This window comes from Emericellopsis atlantica (genome assembly GCF_019669845.1).
Source record: "Emericellopsis atlantica unplaced genomic scaffold F5Z01scaffold_54, whole genome shotgun sequence".
Lineage (NCBI taxonomy): Eukaryota > Fungi > Ascomycota > Sordariomycetes > Hypocreales > Bionectriaceae > Emericellopsis > Emericellopsis atlantica.
The window spans coordinates 4,665-25,034 of record NW_025764756.1 but is presented as its reverse complement, the minus strand read 5'-3'; the positions used below and the strand labels follow the sequence as shown (position 1 = coordinate 25,034).

The following is a 20,370-nucleotide window of genomic DNA, read 5'->3' as shown; positions in this document are numbered from 1 at the left end:
TCACGGTGAAGCTGGTCAGTGGTCAGTCAGACAGGCACACTGTGCACGTTGCACGCTGTGGCGTTACACAGTTGGGCAGCTGCTCTACTGCGCCGCGCCAGGCCCTATCGTGAGGCACCTCAGGCGGCGACGCTTTGAACACGACACTCATAGGGTAGCAGATCATGACGATCCGTGTGGCTGAGGACTGAATGCGTGCATTTCATTCGTACATCGTCGTTCGGGCCATTAGGCAGTGTCTCCTCTACCGCCACCCTGTGCAAATCCACAACACCATAAACTCCAGATCCATGCATAGTATCAGGTACAAATCGGACGTCAGTCCTCAATATCGTCGTCGCTCAGTACGAGCTTCTGAGCCAACAAGCCGCTCATGGCGCCAGGCTTGATGCCAGCGCGCTTCTTCCTGGGGCTGGCCTCCTCGGATGGCTTGTCGGTGGCCCACGCGGCAGAAGCGTCGTTCTCCTCTCCATCCTCCGCATCGGACGCCTCGTCCGTAGGGGCATTCATTCCCTGAAAGGCGACCACTTTGTCGAGATCGCGCGCCTTGATTGGACTCTTGCCGGCGTGGGAGGACGAGCGTGCCACGTGTGCCATGTACGGCAGTCGTTCGAGCAGCATCTCTCGGCGCGCCGCACTTCCAAGGGATAGCAAGGGGATCGCATCGTCGTTGACCTTGTCCTGCGATTCCGCCAGTGAGCTGTCCACCGCTGACGACCTGGAGCTCTGCTGCTGGCGCTGCATCCACGACGTCTCCCCAGCCGACGAGCTCTTGGGTTTGCGGAAAGCACTCGCTCCCTCGGTGACATTCTTCGTTGGTCCTGTAAGATCGCCCTTCAGGAGCTTGGACGACCACATGTCCACCAGGCCTTCCACTTCCTCTCGTGCGCGCCACAGCTTGAGACTTTGCGGGTAGAACATTTTGAATGCATCGCTTCCACGAGAGCCATCTGCCTGCTTTCTGTGCACGGGGTTGGGCAGCGCAAAGAGCAGGCCGCGCACGGCGACCTGGAAAGTGATCTCGTCTTGCCGTAGGATGTGACTGCTCGCGTCCTGGCCGGCAAAGCCGCCTCGCCCGCCAAAGAAGACATCGCGCGATGGCGACAGTAGGTCGCTCTGTGACAGGGCCTCGATACATTCGTTGACGTAGTCGATTGGCGTGGAGAGATCCATCGCGTCGGTGCTTATGCACGAGGGAGCATAGTTCTCGTGCAGCGCCGAGATGAAGGTGTGCGTGTCGGTACCAGTCTCGTCCATCAGTGAGTCCACATCGACCTGTGATCGTTTCGGCCGAGACATGTGTGACAGATACGGAGGCAGCTTTTCCACGTCGTTGCCTGCGGCCGCTTCGTCTCGCTTGTTGTACACCACCTTGCCAACAGCGTGGAAAATCCCCAGACTCGCCTCGCGCTGCGAGATGAGCTCCAGACTGTCCGCCTCTCCCTTTGTCAGGCTTGCGCCGCCGTTGGCGCCCCTCTTTGGCTTTGTGAACGTCACCCGCGCGCCCCAGTCCGCTTCATCGTCGCCCTTCAAGCACAGAAACTCGAGCGACGAGATGGCGTTGCGAATGTCGCCAATCTCGCCCAGCTTCTGCAGAACTTGAGGGCCCGGCGTGCTTTTCCGACCCGACTTCCTGGATTCCTTCTGCACAATCAGACCCAGGGCCTTGGCGAGTAACGTTGGGGCCACCGGGTTGAATTCGATTATGCCGACGCCAGGGTGACGCAGGATCTCAGGGCCAAGCAGTCGGTGTGCCGTGAAGCTGTCCGCCGATGCCGAAGTCGTCGTCAGTAGTGTCTCTGAAATGACCATGACCAAGGGCTTGATGGGCTCGCGCTGCGACTGTTGCGTGAAGACGGACAGGGCTGGCACGTGTTCCGCCAGGTACTGCAGTATCGACTTGCGAAAGGCGGACAGCACCGTCGAAGTCCTTGAAAATGTGTTTGGAAACTCCTCCAACAGCAGTATCCGGTTCACATTCTCGCTATTCGTGCCTCCGTAACTTCTGGCCTGCGTTTGCGATGCCGGCTCGTCGTCCATGTCCAGCGCGCCAAACTTCCCACCCTTGCCCAAGAACTCGTCAAACCTCGCCGACGCCGAGACGAAGCCGGAGCTTGCATTGTTCGTCGGGTTCTTCCATTCTAGAATCTCGTAGCCCATGCTGTCTGCGATCAGCCGCAAGGTCGTTGTCTTGGCAGAGCCAGCCGGTCCTTTGAGAATGAGGATTCTCTGGCGCATACGGCCGGCCATGACATCCTGCAGCCACTTCCGGACATCGCCCACCTTGCGCTTGTGCACGACGAGCTCATCGAGGTTTCTGGGACCGAAGCGTTCGGACCATGGTCGCTGATCCTCGCCGGCGTTGTGTTCCGCATTATTCGGTTTCGTCGGCTTGAGAAATCGCTGGCTCGAGCTCACGCTGCTAGATGGCGCTGTCTGCACTTCTTTTCGCAACCTCTTTCTTGCATGCTGCCCGACCAGGCTCGAAGAGCTGCTCTTGAGCTCCGAGATCTCGTCTTCGGAAATAGGGTCGCTCAGTAGGTCGTCGATCGCCGTGGGCTTCTTTGGCTCGCGCTGCGCCTGTTTCGAGAAGAGGGTCTTCAAGTCGGCCGTCTTCGCCCTCTCGTCTCCTTTGCCAATGTCTTTCGCGGTCTTCTTCGAGCTCGGGCTTCTGCCGTTCTTGGGTTGCGTCGACCCGCGCGTGCTGGCTCGTGTGGTCCCTCTGCCCTTGCTAGGACTTGGCGATGGCTGGGGAACTCGGTGTTTGGTGGGGGACGAAGGGGAGGAGACCAAGAAGTTGGCAAGGGTGTTGCCTGCGCGAGGCTTCACGTTCTCGTCATCCGAGTCGTCGAGGTCGGTGCGCTTGAGGCGCTTCGCAGGCGGAGCCATCAGCGCGGTGGGAGGGGTGCAAAGTCGCGATCCATGGGGTGAACAAAGTCCCGAAGACACTGGTATGACAGACGTTGCGATTGTCTTGAGCGTGGAGTGGACGGACTTGCACGCGACGAGGACCGTGAACGGGCGAGGTGCTCAGCTGGGACGGTGCGGCATAGCCCTTCGCATGCCAGTAGACACTGTGCGACTGAGGTTCGACATGCCCAGCTCGGTCCAACATTGACATGGAAAGGACAATCGAAGCCTATTTCAAAAGAAACGCCGCAATATTTACTTAATGTCATTCAAGATTATTGTTATTTTCACGGATCAATCATGGCATTGCCAAGTGCATCCCTATAGACCTGTAAAAAGAGATCACGTTTACGCTGATGAACAAGCCATCAGATAGTATATCATTCTCATTCATACAGACTGCCATTGTACGTCCTTTTTCATACAAACACCCAATAGCCATGACTGTGGCACAGCTTCCACACTCCGTATCGCAAGCGTGTCATATGGAAAGCTTTTCAACAACCACCTCATTGCTTACCTGTGGCCACCTCCCCAATCGAAACATCAAAACGTCCATCCATGGAAATTGTCGACAAACGTCACTGCAGCACGCAGATAATGCTCGTGAACATCCCCCCATGTCCTGGCCGCCTCCTTCATCGCACGAATAGCTACCACGACTGTTAGTCACACCCTCTGGCCCATCAGACTCGACTCACCTTTGACATAATGGGCATCCGTTGCGTACGGCGACTTGAGTGCCTTCTCCTCGACGTAGCCCCAATGCTTCTGTTTGATGTCCTTTTCCACATTATCAGGGTCAATGGTCGGGCGGCCCTTCATGATGAACATGGCGATGACGAGCAACCACCATTCCCTGACGAGGTTGATGCGGTGCTGTTTGGGGAAGAAGGGCAAGAGGATCCGCACGGCGTGGCTCGTCGTGAGCAGGTGGACCAAGACAAAGTTGAACGAGTGCGTGCCAGGCCGGACTGTGGCGACGAGAAGAGCGACTGCGGCTTCCTGGGACAGCTCGAACTGCTTCTGGGGGTCGTCGAGATTCCATCCATTCCAGTACTCCAAGACGAGGTCTTCGTGCTTCTCCAGGATCGACTCCAGTTCGTCAAATTCGGGATTCTTCGGGAGACTGTCGAAGCGTTTATCGGAGCACATCTTGTTGAGCAGTTCGAGGGGTGGTCCGTTCAATGGCGATGGTTTGGTATATGCTTTCTCATCAAGGTATTTGTTCAAGAAGCAGTGTTGGACTGCTGTGAGGGCCAAGGCCTCCATCGCCAACTCTTTATTGTCCATTTCATAGGCATAGCCCAAGTGAATGAGGGGATGGCCAACTGCATCACCGTCAGTCCGAGTCCATGTGCCCGTCCGGGCTGTACTTACGTCCACAGATCAGCCCATGGTACAGCGGTTGATCGCCCTCGAACATGAAATGCTCCACGACCTTCTTCCAGTCATATGAGAATTCCATCGCGAGCTTATCCTCAAAGTAGTCAAGGTAGGCCCTCTGGTAATTTTTATCGCCCAGGAAATCCCGCCAGTCCAAGTCATTGAGTTCCGCCGGCGACGGGCGCCAAGACTCGAGAGGCTTGATCTGCTCATCGTATATGTGATTGAGATGCTCTTGGTCGGCTCCAAGCAGATATGCCGAGCACAGGATGTGTGGGTTGTGATTGTCGTACTGCAGGTTGTGGTAGACGACGGAATAATTGACGTGGTTGGCCTTGAGCAGGTGCTTGAGACAGCGGGCTCGTCGGTCCGGGTTGGTCTCGACGTTATGGATCTCGACGCTGGGCAGGTTGATCGAGCCCGACCGGTCGGTCGTCCCTGTAAGATATGACAGTATACCAGACATTGTCGGTCACTTTCTGTGTTGTGTATGAGATGGAAGTGAAGACGATGGTATGACGTTGAGTGGTTGAGGGGATCGTGTAATTGTTGGGCTGCCGGTTTTGTTGGAGAGTGGCAGCGCCCAGGTCCCGAGAGTCAGCAGATTCAGCAGATTGACTGCCAGACAATGTTGATTTTTTTTTTCGAAGCCGCAGTCAGTACGATAACAAGAATTAGACTCAATTGTTTGATTTTCGAAATAGTTGCGTTGGCTGTGTTGACGAGAACTCGGGCGACAGTGAGCTGAACCGTGGAGAAATACATCTACCCTGAACCTCAAGATCTAGAGCGCACGTCAAATGCGTGGACCCACTATTCTGCAGTCGCGGTACGTACTTCCGACTAACCAGAGACCTCACCTCGTCCTCTCTTCATCAACAGACGCAACATGACAGCAGTCAGCAGTTCCCCCTCGGGGATCCTGATCTATGCCGAGTTTCTATCGAATATACGACAAGTGTCTATCGCAGTAAACCTCACTTCACCTTCCAACGCAGACACAGCCGCAGAGGTCACCCAGGGAGGCACGGCTTTTCGCGTCCAGCATGGCGGCCTCACGCGCGAAGTCTTGCTGCCGGAGAGAGTGGCAGTGGCGTCAACTGTGCCAGTGGCACCGTCGACAGAGAGTCTGAGTTGGAGGCTGCCGATTTCGTCGAGGCTGCCTAGTGAATCCCTCTTCTCCCTCGAGAACCAGGCATTGCCGTGGACAGCCACCGACTTGCGACCAGGATCCTCCGTGGCCTGCAGAGCATGCGGCAACATTTTTGTTCAAAACGGGAAGATCTCACAATGGAAAGATCTTCCTAGCGAGAACTGGGCCGAGATGATGGAGTTTTGGCACTGTCATAAACCGCACGACCACGACCATGGACACACCAATGGGGACGCTGAGGAAGCTGACCTTACGAAACGTGGCTATGGTGCGAGCAACGCCATTTCAGCACAAGAGACTGTCGGCTTCGTCGATATTACCTCTTTCATGTTTACAGAGTCCGATTGCGACGGAATCCTAGTAAGTTTCCCCTCTTAACTGCGTTGAACCTACTGGGGAAAAAGAAGTTGGCCGCGTCGGCTACTACCAGCCCGTAATGACATGGTCATCGATACAACTCCCCAAGAGCAATCTTTCTCGTCGTCCCAGCCCTGCGCTGGCAGTGCATCTCGCCGCGGCACCCTTCCTCGGGAATGGGTTCGCGCGCGCTCGACCGTACTGAAGACAGCATTTCTATTTCATCCGATCGGTCAGAGAAGTGACCGCGTGGAGATTTCGAAAGGCACATACCTGCCCCAGCCAGATGGCACTTTGCAGGGTGATCTAGCCCCGGCTAACGATGCCAGTTTTCCTCCACCACGTCGGGAGGGCAGCAACACGATGCAAGTGCACCTGGTATCGGTGACTCGACCAAGTTCCTGAACGTCAGCTGCAAGAAGTGCAATGCGCAGGTCGGGTTCTACAGCATTGTCGCATCCTCCGTCTCCCTGTTCAAGTGGCAGGTCGCGACCGAGACAGCATCTACGCAAGCCATGCCGTCGACCGAGCAATGCCTCGCCGCAACGCTGACTGCGACGATCTCGCGCTCTGGCTGTTCAAAGTCGGTCATACTCCCGCAGAAACTTGAGGCAGGCAGCGAGGCCGGGGGACAGCGGGCGTTGCACCTATGGGCGCTGAACCCCAACGTCACCTACACAACCTCCCAAATGGAGGGAAAGCGAGAGGCGATGAAGATTCTCTACCAATGCATCGATATAGACAAGGCAGAGAAGATGGCCGAGTCTATGACGTCCGACGTTCAGGACATCAGCTTTCCAGAGGCTGTGATTGCGACAGCCTTGGAAGCGCTCGAGTCCAGCAACTCATGCCTTCCTATGAAGGAGAGGACGTTCAGGGAGTGGAAGGTTGGTTTACTTTCGCGCTGGAGCGTAAAGTAACTCAGATATATGACAAATGCAAGTAGATTACCATGCACCGCAGGTGATGGTGCTTCTGCAATGTCATCTGCGGGCTCTGGTGCACAGTCCAGACACTGTGATTTGGGTATCTATGTACAGTGTGCGCACAGTAAACGCATTCAGAGCCGTCTGATGTGACTTCCAAGTGCCAACAGCCATCTTCATCTGTTAACGCCTTGTCGATCCAACAAGAGGCACACCCTCAACGCGAGGCAAACTTTTCTACATCATCTCAACTTACGTTTCACAACCGCCCGCACCCTTTCCTTCACACTCTGACCCGCGAACCGAACCTTGGCTCTCCCTGAGCAATGCATTGGTCATCTTGACGGCGATGAGCGGACTGGGTCACGATGAGCGACCTATCGCCAAGCGCTTACCTTCCTATCGGAACACTTCATGTCGACAAAGAGAACTCCAACCTATCTCCAGAACTGCTGGTATCTCCACTGTTCAAGTCTTGGAGTTTCTTCGTTCACCCGCGTGACGAGCCTCCCATCACCAAAGACGATGACATACTCAAGGCAGAGGCGCAGCGTCGTCTCCTCACCACCGATACCCTGAAGCCATGCAAGACTCTCTTCTCCAATCGATGGATCAGACTTGAGTACAAAATCTGCGATACCCGCTGCACCGTTCGTGTGTACTGTCTCCCGGATGACGTGCATCGCGCCCACCTTGACCGCAGCAGTCTTTCGCATCGGCAAGCTCGACAATCCATCATTGCCAGACTCGACACATCTAATGATTCTTGGAATGGACACCAAAGCCCCGGAATACCTGAGCCGCTTGATCCTGAGCCTGGCCGCGAGCCTCCTTCGCTGCTGCATCTATTCAATACCATACCTTCACCCACCCCAAAAGCTCAAGATATCAGCGATCCAACAAGCCGAGAAGCCATGGGCTCTGTACTCAGCAGTCAAGTGGATGGTTTAACTTCAGAACTTTATCCGTACCAGAGGCGATCAGCAGCATTGATGCTACAGCGCGAGTCCTCACCTGGATACAATGTCGATCCTCGCCTCCAGATGCACACAGACATCCAGGGCAAACCATGGTACAACGACAGCGGTGGCGGTACCATTCTGTCCGAACCTCGTTACTATGAGGGTGTACCCGGTGGTATCCTCGCCGAAGAAATGGGCTCTGGCAAGACCATCATTTGTCTTGCCGTCGTCCTGGCGTCGAGGGTTGTTGCCACCAAAATACCGGACATGTATGGCGTTGCCCCGGCCCCAAGGCGGCAAAAAGGCACCTCTCTGCTCGACATGGCGGCATCGACCGTGACTCGCCATGGTGTGCCCTGGAGACCGTACTTTGATGAACAGGCATTTGGCCAGTGTGTCGAGGCTCTCAGGCGGAATCCCGGCTACTATCTCAAACCAGCTCCTGAGCCTCGGAGAATGTCGAGGCACCGTCGCGAGGATGGTTCTACTCCGCCGCCAACCAAGATCTATCTCAGCGATGCGACTCTCATCCTCGTGCCCCGGAATTTAGTGGCGCAGTGGACGCAGATGATACGAAAGCATACAGAGGGCCTTATTGTCCACGTCGTTGCCAAGACCGATCCTTTACCTTCACTCCAGATGCTGCTGAATTGCGACCTCGTTCTTTTCTCACACAGTCGCTTCGAAGAGGAGTACAGGCGCGGCAATATCACCGACGGTCTGCTAGGTCAAATCCATTTCAAGAGGTGCATGATTGACGAAGGCCACAAACTCGGCAACTCATGGCTAGGGCGCCGAGGTGACCTGGCATCAGGCCTCAGTAACATGATTTTCGACTACCGCTGGGTGGTGACCGGAACGCCCTCGCAGGGGTTGTACGGTGTAGACCACAGCGGCGCTGACGAGAAGCCCTCGCATCCGTCTGCGCAGATGGAACGAAGGGACCTCACGCACATTGGCATGATGGTGTCATCGTTCCTGGGTGCTCGCCCGTGGGCGAACACGCAGCACGAAGTAGGCGACACCCTGGCGGTGTGGGACAACTATGTGATGTTACCCAGGCATAAAAAGGGGTGCCATGGGCGATGGGACACCCTGAAATCCACCCTGGACTCGCTCATTGTGCGACACCGCTTGGGAGATGTGGTCGACAAGTTGCCGGCCGTCCAGGAGAATGTGGTCTATCTGGAAGGGTCCTACCAGGATCGGCTCTCCTTACACATTTTCTCCATGATGATCATCTCCAACGCCGTGCAGTCGCAGCGCACGGATCAGGACTACTTCTTCCACCCGCGCCAGAGGAGCAGTCTTATCTTAATTGTCAGCAACCTGAAACAGGCCAGCTTCTTTGGCGGCTCGTTCTTCAACTCACTGGAGATTGAGAAAGCGGTCGAGACGGCTGAAGAGTTCCTGCGCAAGGGAGAAGTTGAAATCTCCGCCCAGGACGACGCTCTACTACGCGATGCCATCCGCTTCGGCCACCTGGCGGTCTCGAATTCCCTGAGGAGGTTGAGCAATCAGTTTCATGAAATGCCCGTGCAGGTCGAAAACTTCCCTGCAGGCGCCGGTCACGCCTGGGCTTTGGGCGATGACGACGTCTACGGTACCAAGGATGGTGCGCGTAATGACTCGATATGTACTTCGGCCAGCCTGTTACTGCACCTGCAGAAGCTTATCCACAAGACTTTGGGCGAACCGGACAAGTTCAACGCTCTGCTGAATGGTGGCCTGGTACAGGCAGGCGCAGCAGAAAAGGCAAAGATGTTGCAGGCACAGTCGCCCGACAGAGCATCCAAGCCGTCGAATAAGCAGTCTAAGAGTCTCGCGGGGAACGTGCGGCTTGGTGGGGATAACGCACACAAAGCTCGATCACACGGCATCAATGGCATTGATCCCGTCGAGAGCGCCAGCGATGAAGTGTCCATGAGGCCTCTGGAGAAGGTGAGGATCACTGCTACGGCGTCGGCAAAGATGTCGTATCTGCTAGATCAACTGGCCATACACCAGGAGGACGAAAAGATACTCGTATTCTACGAGAACGACAATGTGGCATGGTATTTGGCAAGCATTCTGGATGTGGTCAGTAACAGCCTCCTTTCTTGGCTGGCCCCTTTCAGACACTAATGTGTATCCAGATGCAAATACAGTACCTGATCTATGCCAGGACTTTGAGCACAGACAGGAAGGCACAGTATGTCAAGACATTTGACTACAATCCAGCATTTCGGTAAGGTTCCTTGAGCCCTCCTGCTTCGAAGATGGTACTGACATGTCCCAGCATCTTGCTCATGGATATTACGCAGGCGGCTTTTGGGCTTGACATGCAGGCAGCCTCGAGAATCTACTTTATCAACCCGGTGCTGAACCCCCAAGTCGAAGCGCAAGCCATTGGACGAGCGCGCCGTGTCGGCCAGCAGAGGCCCGTCACCGTGGAGACCTTGGTGCTCAAGGGCAGCATTGACGAAGTCATCCTCGAGCGCAAGCAGCACATGACACAAGCCGAGCATCGGCAGGCCAAGTCCATCCTCGACATTCGTCCCATCTACAACTGGATCAAGAATGCCAAGATCAGCGAGCTACCCGAGGTGGACGCAGAGGAGGTGTCACAGATGGCCCCGTTGCAGTATGCGCACCACGTCTTTGGCCGTGGATTCGGCAGAGCCACGCACCCAGACGATGATCTGGTACTGAGCAGCCCGACCGGCAGCAAGAAGATGGACTTTGCCCCGCAGGGCGTCACGAATGGTACGAAACGCAGTCGCGAGGACGGTCCTGTTAGGTCAGAGCCAAAGGGAATTCGCTTCGCGATTCGCTCGACAGTGCCGACTGCGACGGACTTGAACGAGAACACTGATGGCGTCGAAGAGGATGAGAGTCAGCGTCCAGCTCGACGCGTACGATTTGGCTGAGCAGATGATCAGATTTGAATTGGGCATTATAGGTTATTAGCGAGGCGTTTGTAACGGACTTTGAATGAAAGGTTTGATATCTGGGAATAGTGCTGAAGAGTCTCCTTGAAGCAAGGAGACTCTTCGCTGCCTGCAAAGACGACATTCTCTCTCTGACCGTGCTCACTTGGCCGAGCTCATCCCCAGGACTTCTTAGCGCCATGCACAGCTCAGAGAGCTTGAGAGCATACGCTTTGCTACAGTGGTAACATGACTCGGTAACCAGGGACTATGTCTGGATGTGTTTCGCCCGGGAAGGTCTGCTGCATAGTCGCGGCCAATCTTCCGGACATTACCTCCCGCCACTCGAGCTGACAGCGCTGAACAGTGAGGTCAGGCCCAGCAGCGCCTGGTTAAGGCTTTCATAATGGGCAATGAGTGAATGAACCCTAGGCCTGCCGCAGTCTGTGCCGACTAGTCTAAAATCTAGTTTGACACCAGACCAGCCTTCACGCCGCAAGACCCCTCCCCCTCCCTCCCTTCCCCACGCACGACAGACGGACAAGCCCAGCCCCTCGCAGTCCGAGCTGGACGCTGTGTTCATTGCCGCAGCTTCATCAGATGGCTGCACAGCATTGCCAGCGTGTATTGTTGCGTGAGGGCCGTGGAATAAGTAAGGTAGAAAGAAGGAAGAGGCTATGGGTGCGAGTGCGTGAGGCAGGGCGCGGGGTGGCGGGGGTCTCGGGCGTCGTTTCGAATCTTTCGATCGATAATTGAAGCAGCTTATGCATCCAGACCAGGCACACCCTGCTTGGCATCGCGTGCGCTGCCGCGCATGTGCAAAACTTGGTTCAAAGTGGTCCCGCCAGCCTCATGATTCTGCATCTTCCCACTTTTCGTCGTGAAAAGGTGGCCAGTGAGCCGCCTGTGCGGCTCTGCTCCATTGTTGGCGACAGTGGTCGAAGCACGCTGTTTGTTGCGCGCATGGGTATTTGGGAGGCAGGACGGGACAAGGCGAAATAAAGCGACCACGAAGGACGTGGTCAACAATTACACCCTCACATCATCAGATTATCCCACCACATGTGCAGTCCGTCGGTCACTCGTCCAGCCAGTCAGTCAGTCAAGTCAGCCAGCCAGCCAGCCGTCGAGATGCATGTCTGAGAGCCTTCTCCCCTCGACGCTCCCTTCTCGGCTCTTTCGAACCGCCTCGCTCGTCTCGTGTCTAATTGTTCGTCCTGGTTTCGAGTACTTGTTGTACGGCAACGGATCAGCGTATAGGCGGATGGTCCTGTCCGCTCGCTCGTCTTGAGGTGTCGCAGAGCCTGGCGCTTTATTAGCTGCATTGGCCACGTCTTGCTGCAGAGGCGATCAGCAATCGGCCAAAGACGACAGAGGCAAAACACGGTCTCGCAGGTCAGACGTCGACAACAGAAAGACAAAAGGACAGCATTTCGGCTCATCGCCACGATGCATCGCCTCTTTGGTTCGACCAAGCGAAGTTCGCTGTCCGTGTTGGAGGACAGGAAGAAAAAGGCAGAAGCAGAAGACATGGAGCTCGACGAGGTGGACAAGTGCCCTCCAGCAGCAAGAGCTGGAGCAGCAGTAGCAGCAGCAGCGACCGGCAAGGGCCACCGCCGGGATCGACACTCGGCAGATCTTTGGTAAGGAGCCGATCTTCCCTTTTTCAACGCGTCGCGCATCTTCTTCATCACATTTGCTGAATTTCCCCTGCCCATCCTTTCACATTCGATTTCCTCATTTCCCCCAGCATGCACCCTCTCTGTGCACGTGCCTCCGATTCACTAGTCTACCTAGCTCCAGGACCAGTCGCCAGGCCACGCCAGCAGCCAGCAGCCAGCTACCTAGGCGAGGCGAGGCGAGGCTAGCCTTGGCCAGGGCCCAGGCTGCCTGCCTCGACTCTGGAGCCCTGGATACGAAGGAGGGTCTCCAATGGATTCCCCACACATCTCAGAGATGAACGCACGCACCTGCGCGGCACTGACATGGGCCAAGGCTGGTGATTTCCTGTCTCGGTCGGTGCACTGGTCTCTGTGTGTGTGTGTTTCTCCTCGAGTCCTGAGGAGCATCAACACTGCCACATCACATACACCCATCCATTATGAGTCCAAGACACGGTCGACGCAGAGCTTCCCTGCCGCCTTTGCACCAGACCAAGAGCGCTTCCCTTGGCCTCACTCACCGGAGGCAATTAGCAACCACTCAGTCACCCAGCGTGGCGTGGCGCGGCCCCTGAGATCGCCGAGGCGGGCCTTGCGCTAAGGGGCCCTGCCAAGCAGCAAGCCACCAACCCAAGCGGAATTGACGGTGCTGATCTTGGCCCTGATGAGATGAGCGCTCTCGACACTCTTTTCTGGGCATGGGGAATCATCTACACGACTTTGTTTCCCATATCCCACGCTCCTGTTGCCACGGGAAACCCCTGACTCCAGTCGACTCGGCTCGTTTCCATTTTGCCTGCGTTGCTTGTTCTCTTTCACATCTTTCATCGTCTTGGAAAAAGGAAATTTCTGGCCCATTCTTTCATGTACACTAACGCAACCTCTGGTTCAGCCGCAGACCCAACAAGCTACAGACCAAGCGAAAACGGCCCTCTTCCACGTCAAGCTTGGCAGTGCTCTACTATCACCAGCAGAATAGCATCGCCAGGCAGCCACGGCCTTCAATCGACGAGAAAAACACACCAATGGCGCGGACAGTCACCGTGCCGCCAATCCAGACACCTCGTCTGGACATGGTACCCGGCTCCCCGGTGAACAAAAACCTCTGGGCCATTTCAGAAGATGCAGTCGACGACATGACCGAGACGCCTGATACACCCAGCAGTCCCATGACAAACTATCCCATATATCCCGGCCTGCAGACCTTCTCTGGCAAGGTGCCAGGCACGCCACCACCTACAGCCCTGAATTCGCCGCGGAAACTATCCAACAGTTCTGCGACCACCGTTTCGACAATCTTCTCGCGCGAATCGGTACGCTCAGAGCTCCAGCGCTCTTCCTCCTGGGGCAGCAAGACCAGCATCGAATCTCTCGAGTCGAATGGACAGTGGAAGGTCACGAGCGGAGGGTACCGTTTGCCGCAGCCTCTGAGGAGGAGGAGGACCAATCCCCTACCGAACGAGCTGTTCGAGGCCCTGCCGGGCGAGGTGCTGCAATTGATACTAGACAATCTCAAGGAGGCACACCTGGGTGGCAGCAAGACAAATGGAGAAGTCAGCTGTGCGACTTGCTGGCAGCGAGATCTGTGCTCCGTCGCGCTTGCGTCCAAGCGCTGGTGCATCTACGCGCGGGCTGCTCTGTGAGTTGCCAGGCACGAGACGGCCACGACGTCCAAGTACTAACACTTTCAGTTACGGTGACATTCAACTTGTCGGCCCGGACTCCGCCTCCCACAAGAAGCGCTTCAAGACCATCCAGGGCGCAAGGCTGCTTCTGCTTCGCAGGACACTGCGCTCAGAGCCTGACCTGGCGGCTCACGTACGCTCACTCAAAGTACCCAGGCTCGACGCGGCAGCCAAAGGCAACACCAGCAAGACCTTGGAGCAGTACGACGATCTCACAGCGACTCTAGTCATGGCGTGCCCCAACCTCGAGCGCCTACATGGCCACGCAACATCTTACGACCACTCGCACAAGAAGATCTTCCACGCCTTGTCCACGCGCGCCAAACTCAAGCAGATGGACTGGGTCATTGAGCCCTCTACTCTGCAGAAGCAAAAAGGCTCACAGACCCGCCTTGCCAACGGCCTCGTCATGCCGGGCGAGCTCTCCCCCGTTCAGGAAGGGGCTTTCCTCGACCACCATCGCCGCTGGTCGGAGCTCACCAGCCTCTCGATACATTGTCTGCCTGGCGCCACCATTACGCCAGACTCACTCCTCACCAGAGCCCTGAGCATGCTGCCCTACCTGCAGCACCTCCATCTCTGTAATCTCCCACCCAATGCCTTCAACGACGACACTCTCCTCGCCTTGCCGCCGCTGCGCACCCTCAGTCTCACGCACATAACCGGCATCACCTCTAGCGGCCTCTCCTCCTTCGCCACGCGACCCATGAGCCAGCCGCTCCAGACTCTCCACCTCCGTCACACGCCACTCACCTCCCTCGCGACCCTCACACGCATCCTCTCCAACCTCGCCTGCCTCACCTCTTTCTCCTTGGCGCAGGCCTTCCCGCCCCTCATGCCCGAGGTGGACTCATTCACCCTCTGCCTCATGCCGTACCTCGCCTCCGCCAGCCTCAAGAAACTCCACTGGGACATCACCTCGCACCGCGACTGCGCCAACGTCGCAGACGACATCCTCGCACGCTCCATCGCCGCGGGTGGCTTCCCCGCCCTGCGCTCCCTGCGCGCGCCCAACGATCCCGACGCCGTCTTCCAGCAGCTCTGCCGACCGGTGGACCGCGTCGATCTGCCAAGCGATCGCTTTTGCGCCAGCGATATGACGACCGGTGGACCACTGCCCAAGTCGCCCTCGTTCGAGTCATCGCCCATTTCCCCGCTTCAGTATCTTTCCTTCTCCCCGCGGACGCCGTCCACGCCGACGACGAGCGGACTCGAGCCTGTCCCCCTGAGCTGCACAGACCTGAGGCTCGCGCGACTCGCAGCTCAGACTCGTCTCGAGAAGGCTCGCGCGCATCCCAAATTCAACGTTCTCGTCACAGACGAGGAGGGCGCGACCGTCGACACCTTCCAGCTGGGCGCCTACATGGGCACAGTGGGCAGCCCCATCATCTACAACCTCCTCCCTGATGCCGGGTCGAGCGACGACAAGGGCGGCGCGGTCGACATGCGCGACCTGATGGGCGACGCGGGTGAGGTCCTCTCCGGCGGCAGGGAGGGCTGCACAGGCGCCTGGAACAGGAGAGAGGGCGTGGTGGCGGACAAGAAGGAGAAGGAGAGGTGGTGGCACACGGAGCGTGGCCGATGGACCAGCATCGAGCTGCAGTAATTCGCATCTTTGGGAGTTTTGATTTCTTGTATATTCTTCATTGAAGGCCAGAGCCACAAACAGCGTCGCTCGCCTTGCGTACTCCATTGTTACAGGCGTTTGGGGCGGACGGACGGACGGACTTGGCTGTACACAAGAGTACAGAACACGGGATCCGGCGTCAACGGGATAATGCACATTGCATACATACAAAGTCACATAATAATCAGCCGTCGATACTCTTCATAGCGAAAGCAACGCACATGGCAATGTCTATTCAAATGATTTCGCCCGCTCGTGACAGAATGGTTCGTTCCTATTTAGTATCCAATTGGGTGTCTGTCCCTTTATCACACGTACCGAGCCCCGAGATTAATTATGGCCAGATTCTTTTGTTCAAAACTCCACACAATATGCAAAACATCCGCAATGTCGACACGGCACAAGGATAACAAGAAAGAACCGCAATGCAGGTCTCGAGCTTAGAAAAAGAAGGCCTTCTTCTTAGTGGACTTCTTCTCGGGCTGACCCAGGATGTCATCAAACGTGGCCCCGGTATTAGGGTCGTCCTGCGGGTCAGACGTGGGCGAGCCGAGCTGTGACGACTGGAAAGCGCCGACCAAGTTCCCATGCGAGCGCGTCCGGTTCCCGAGCATGGAGCTCATGGGACGGGGACCATAGGACGAGCTGCGTGCGTGGTTCTCGCCGCCGAACAGACTGGGCGGCTCCATTGGCACAGGCTCGAGACCAAGAGCCACACTGGACCTCCAGGCCTGGCTGGCACGGCTGGCCCGACTCGTCCGACCCCCTCCAGGGCCTCCTGGGGAGAGATTGCGCGGGCGCAGGGTGACAGGCGGCGACGCAACGCTGTCCGGTGGCGTCGAGGTGCCGCCCACGACAGAGGGAGGACGGCTACCCATCATGTCGTCCTGCATCACAGGCGGAGGAGGCTCCAAAGCTGGCAAGCCTGGGTCCTCCATGGGTAGGTCCGGGTCGGCCAATCCCTGCCACTTCTTCGCAGCGAGCCAACAGTGACTGCGGTGATAAGTGGCTTCCACGCTGAACAGGACAGCATCAGTAGATAGCTGCACCAAACCTCCACCCCCGGCTACCTCGTACCACATCTTCTTGACCTCACGATCCTCAATCCACGGAGGATTACCCATGGGTGGCTGGCAGAGGAAGTACTCAGACCCTTCCGTGAACTTGAGGCCGGGAGCGTCCACGACTAGCATGGGCAGTGACTGGATCACCACGTAGAGAAACAACCAATAGCCCATGCGCTGGTCGTACAGGTCGGGGGCCATTTTGCCCTTGGCCTCGCGCAGCTCGAACTCTTTGAACTTTTCCAAAAACGGCAGCTTGACGGTGTTCGCATCGTAGTTGTACGCTTTGTTCAAGATCAGGATGAGCTCGTGCTCTTTGATGCCCTTGTCGAACTTGATCTGGTCCTTGGCGGACAGGGTCGGATAGGTCTCGAGAACAGAGCTCATGGACGGCAATTGCGGGAGGTCGAAAGGAATAGGTGGCAGAACAGGTGGTTTGGATCGATCAAACTCGGACATTATGTTGCGCAGAGCCGAGGTCGTCATCTTGCCAGGCTCCTTTGAGATGGCCGGCACCTCGTCCATGATTCTGGATGTCAGGTGATCGCGATCCACGAGCAAGTCGTACAAAGCACACATGTCCGAGTAGAGCATCTTCAGCACCAACCTATTCAACCCGCTTTCCGCAAAGGGATTCTTGCTGCTGCTGGCTTTTGGTGGCCAGTTGCCAAACGTGGACTTGTAGTGGCTGAGCACGAATGTCCGCAGCTTGTTGAACGAATGCCTCCACACCTTGAAGCGAACGTGGCGCAACTCCGGGATGGACGTCGAGTTAGCCAACCCGGCGAACAGCGACGGGAACTCGAAGTGCTCGATATGTTGGTTCACTCCGTGTTGGCGATTGAGAAGATCAAAATGAGCTCGCTCAAGCTGCTGCCGCGTATGCGGGTTCACCTCCTGGTACAAGGGCAGCTTCAGATCCATAATAGCCGCGTACTTGCCTGCTGCGTGGGCAAACGCCTCGCTGTACAGATCCATATTCCGCATGCGTTCGCCGAGGATGAGGGCCTCAATCGTCTTTTCACGACTGTGGCGGCAGTCCGCTAGGCCGAGTTGGTCGATGTAGAACTCAAAGCTTAGGTCCACAGCGGTTCCAAAAGTCGCGCCATCTGGACTCGTGAAGCCAAATTCTTCCAGCAGGCTTGCAACCTGGAGAAAGACTTTGAATACAGTAGGTCGTGCCTTGGTGGCCACAAGGGGCTGCCCTGTGAGGAAGGCGAATAGATTCCGAGTGGCAATCAGTCGATCCAGGTCCTCATTTGACCCCTCACCGGGCGCTGCCAGCTGCCCAGAATCCGCTGACGGGGGCGCAGTCGGTAAGTACAGCTTCAGGTCTCCTGCATTGGACTCGGAGACGGAAGAGGAGCTGGGAGGCGATCGAATGCGCCCAGCATCTTCCGCCGTCAAGCTATTCCGACCGCCGAAGCTTCTCGCACGACTTCTAGTCCCAGAGAGGCTGTCGCGGTCGGTTTGCATCAGTTCGTTGAAGACATATGACGAGCTCACGGTAAACTCCATCACTTTGAAGGACGGCCCGCACCCGCTAGCCTGCGGGTACAGGTACACGAGGATATTGCCGCTCTCATTCCACAGCTCGGGTACCTACATGAATAAGATTAGCTTGCTTCAAATCTCGACATGGCCTAGTCTTGGCTTACCTTTTCGCCGTTTCGCAAGAGCGAAGGGTTGTACTCGGCGTGTGTCCCGTCAGTCAAGACCCATGCTTGCTGCGTGTTTGCTCCCTTCCCGTTCACATCCACCGAATTAGATCTCGACCTGCCTCCACCCGGCAGCCAACTGCGGCGAAGACGTCCGCGGAATGGACTCTGGCTCTTCGCATTTTCGGTAGGGGGCGTGGCTGTGACGCTGGGCACGATCGGTAGAGATGGGACTCGAGAAGGCCTGGGGTCGCCGGGAGCAGGTACCGGCGCCGGGATCTGGGCTGAGACGCTGCGCAGAGCTCGCTGGTCGGAGGCCGCTGGCTGGCTATGGATAGCAGACTGCAAACTCGCATGGTTTGAGCCGGATTTGGGGGCCTGCAGTGAATTGCGACGGGATCGGCTTTCCGGCAGCTCTTTGTGCAGCTTCTGCCTCGGTGAACCTTCCTTCGAAGCACTACCTGTCGTTGATGTTGAACTCCGCTGAGCGCCAGACTTCGGGGCTGACTCCTGCTGCATGACCGCGGCAATTCTGGGAGAAGGTGGTGCCGGTGGTGCATATTCGGGATGCGCGGGCATTTCTGTCGATATATAACCAGACGAAATCGGCGTTTCGATGAGAGGCGGCAGCCCAAGGCTCTGAAGGGAATCGGAACCTGGTCTCGAGGATATCGAAGACGTTTGTGACCCATTGGATGGTGCCTCTGAGATGTGTCTCAGCGGTAACGAGTGGGTGCTCATAATCTGGCCCGTTCGCTCGGGGCTTTGGGGGTCGTGCAGTCTGTATGGAGGCGGATCAGGGCTCGTGACGCTTGGACTTGTCGAGGAGTCGGACTTCGTGGAGCCAGCTATCGGCTTCCTGCGCAGGGAGCCCGACTGAGAATCTAGATCATTGGTAATGAGCGAGGGCATCAGAAAGGAGAGGCGATTGCTCCAGGTCTTCGATTTGTTCACAGGCTTGGGAGCCACTATCTCTCCAAGGTCCGTATCTCTGCGGGTAGGGGAATGCTGGCGTTCGGGCGAGGGCAATTCTCCAAAGCCAGTGGCACCAGTCGAACTTTTGGCAGCAGCAACGGTGGACTTTCTGCGAAGTTTTGCTCGTGGTCTGGTAGGCGTTTTGGTTTCGGCCGTAGGTGTAGAGGGTCGTGACGAGAGCGAGGAGAGGGAAAGAGAAGATAGGGAAGAAGGCATCAAAGACGGCCGAGAGGACTTACTCGAAGTCATGTTGGGCAACATGACAGGGAGCGTCGTCTCGTCGGTCTCGGTCTTGCCAGCTCTTCCTTCCTGACTGTGTTCCACGTCTTCTTCAGTCCAAGCCACAGGGTTGCAGGGAGACAAGGAGTGCTGCCGTGCAATGACTGAGCTTGGGTGGGAAGAAATGAACCAGCGGATAGTAGGGAAGACCCGAGAAGCGAGACGACGGAGGAGACGAGCGAGAGCGATACCCTAGGGGTGGTCTTTGTATCGGATCGGACGGTCGGACGAGGCGAGGGTCAGTCCCGTACCGCGCGTAGGTCGGCCGTGTAGGGGATTCTGTGCCACCGGGGAAGCACGTTTGCGGGGAGCCAGGCGGGCCCCAGAGGCTAGAGCGGATCGTGGCGCACAGAAGTCAGTCGTCCTGGACCGTTCGAAGGTTATTGTGGGTGGTGCCTACGCAGCAAGGAATTGAGTTAGCAGGTTGTGTCAGATGGCGAAGGGGATCCCTGATGGATCGGGTAAGGTACTTGAGAAGCACAGGCAACGCTCACCCATGCACAAGTATTGCTACTCAGTATTTGCTTTGCTCTCAGTCTAGCGTTCGTCAAAAAGCAATGCGCTTTTCCTTCTCTCTCTGCTAGTATATCTTTAGGACAGCTCGATCGGTGGCAGTGGCTGCAAGGACTGGATGGAGGCTGTGGTGGTGTGGTGGTGGTGGAGCGATGACGTTAGCAGAAAGCCTGAAATCGTAGTGGCTGTAGCGGAAAAAAAAAAGTTATAAATGGAGCAGAACTTCACTAGTGGAGCCGAGTGAAACAGGCGGCCAGCGGATGTATAAGAAGGGAAACGACACGGTTGGATCTGCAATTCCACGA

General features: G+C 56.7%; 6 protein-coding genes across 6 annotated transcripts; 3 read left to right on the top strand and 3 right to left on the bottom strand.

Moving 5' to 3' along the window:
• Positions 1–8: 8 nt before the first annotated feature.
• On the bottom strand, positions 9–3,090 carry F5Z01DRAFT_668542 (Rad17 cell cycle checkpoint protein-domain-containing protein). The gene has a single exon (XM_046264358.1). The coding sequence runs from the start codon at positions 2,887–2,889 to the stop codon at positions 319–321; it is 2,571 nt and encodes an 856-aa protein (XP_046113575.1). The 5' UTR covers positions 2,890–3,090; the 3' UTR covers positions 9–318.
• Positions 3,091–5,041, bottom strand: F5Z01DRAFT_668539 (uncharacterized protein). Its single transcript, XM_046264357.1, has 3 exons — positions 4,291–5,041; positions 3,612–4,241; positions 3,091–3,563 (listed from the first exon to the last, which is right to left on the bottom strand). The coding sequence occupies exons 1-3, from the start codon at positions 4,760–4,762 to the stop codon at positions 3,457–3,459; spliced, it is 1,209 nt and encodes a 402-aa protein (XP_046113574.1). The 5' UTR covers positions 4,763–5,041; the 3' UTR covers positions 3,091–3,456.
• Positions 4,763–6,909, top strand: F5Z01DRAFT_470995 (ubiquitin-conjugating enzyme E2-binding protein). Its single transcript, XM_046259994.1, has 2 exons — positions 4,763–5,809; positions 6,136–6,909. The coding sequence occupies exons 1-2, from the start codon at positions 5,186–5,188 to the stop codon at positions 6,724–6,726; spliced, it is 1,215 nt and encodes a 404-aa protein (XP_046113573.1). The 5' UTR covers positions 4,763–5,185; the 3' UTR covers positions 6,727–6,909.
• Position 6,910: 1 nt separating this feature from the next.
• Positions 6,911–10,903, top strand: F5Z01DRAFT_471361 (P-loop containing nucleoside triphosphate hydrolase protein). The gene is made up of 3 exons (XM_046259995.1): positions 6,911–9,773; positions 9,830–9,921; positions 9,973–10,903. The coding sequence occupies exons 1-3, from the start codon at positions 7,101–7,103 to the stop codon at positions 10,601–10,603; spliced, it is 3,396 nt and encodes a 1,131-aa protein (XP_046113572.1). The 5' UTR covers positions 6,911–7,100; the 3' UTR covers positions 10,604–10,903.
• Positions 10,904–12,052: 1,149 nt separating this feature from the next.
• F5Z01DRAFT_678485 (uncharacterized protein) lies at positions 12,053–15,555 on the top strand (the record flags this gene model as incomplete). The annotated part of the gene is made up of 3 exons (XM_046265449.1): positions 12,053–12,246; positions 13,157–13,903; positions 13,956–15,555. 3 exons carry the CDS (start codon positions 12,053–12,055, stop codon positions 15,553–15,555), a joined length of 2,541 nt encoding a protein of 846 aa, XP_046113571.1.
• Positions 15,556–15,804: 249 nt separating this feature from the next.
• F5Z01DRAFT_668532 (choriogenin Hminor) lies at positions 15,805–19,948 on the bottom strand. Its single transcript, XM_046264356.1, has 2 exons — positions 18,299–19,948; positions 15,805–18,242 (listed from the first exon to the last, which is right to left on the bottom strand). Exons 1-2 carry the CDS (start codon positions 19,532–19,534, stop codon positions 16,017–16,019), a joined length of 3,462 nt encoding a protein of 1,153 aa, XP_046113570.1. The 5' UTR covers positions 19,535–19,948; the 3' UTR covers positions 15,805–16,016.
• Between the last annotated feature and the right edge of the window lie 422 nt (positions 19,949–20,370).

Bases quoted from the DNA above. Each gene is read 5' to 3' on its own strand.
- F5Z01DRAFT_470995 (XM_046259994.1), top strand. From the start codon at position 5,186: ATGACAGCAGTCAGCAGTTCCCCCTCGGGGATCCTGATCTATGCCGAG. The intron at 5,810-6,135 runs GTAAGTTTCCCC...TAACGATGCCAG, and splicing joins CCGATTGCGACGGAATCCTA to TTTTCCTCCACCACGTCGGG.
- F5Z01DRAFT_668539 (XM_046264357.1), bottom strand. From the start codon at position 4,762: ATGTCTGGTATACTGTCATATCTTACAGGGACGACCGACCGGTCGGGC. The intron at 4,242-4,290 runs GTAAGTACAGCC...ACGGTGATGCAG, and splicing joins CCATGGGCTGATCTGTGGAC to TTGGCCATCCCCTCATTCAC. The intron at 3,564-3,611 runs GTGAGTCGAGTC...CAGTCGTGGTAG, and splicing joins GGATGCCCATTATGTCAAAG to CTATTCGTGCGATGAAGGAG.
- F5Z01DRAFT_668532 (XM_046264356.1), bottom strand. From the start codon at position 19,534: ATGTTGCCCAACATGACTTCGAGTAAGTCCTCTCGGCCGTCTTTGATG. The intron at 18,243-18,298 runs GTAAGCCAAGAC...TTATTCATGTAG, and splicing joins TCTTGCGAAACGGCGAAAAG to GTACCCGAGCTGTGGAATGA.
- F5Z01DRAFT_668542 (XM_046264358.1), bottom strand. From the start codon at position 2,889: ATGGCTCCGCCTGCGAAGCGCCTCAAGCGCACCGACCTCGACGACTCG.
- F5Z01DRAFT_471361 (XM_046259995.1), top strand. From the start codon at position 7,101: ATGAGCGACCTATCGCCAAGCGCTTACCTTCCTATCGGAACACTTCAT. The intron at 9,774-9,829 runs GTCAGTAACAGC...ATGTGTATCCAG, and splicing joins TGGCAAGCATTCTGGATGTG to ATGCAAATACAGTACCTGAT. The intron at 9,922-9,972 runs GTAAGGTTCCTT...GACATGTCCCAG, and splicing joins GACTACAATCCAGCATTTCG to CATCTTGCTCATGGATATTA.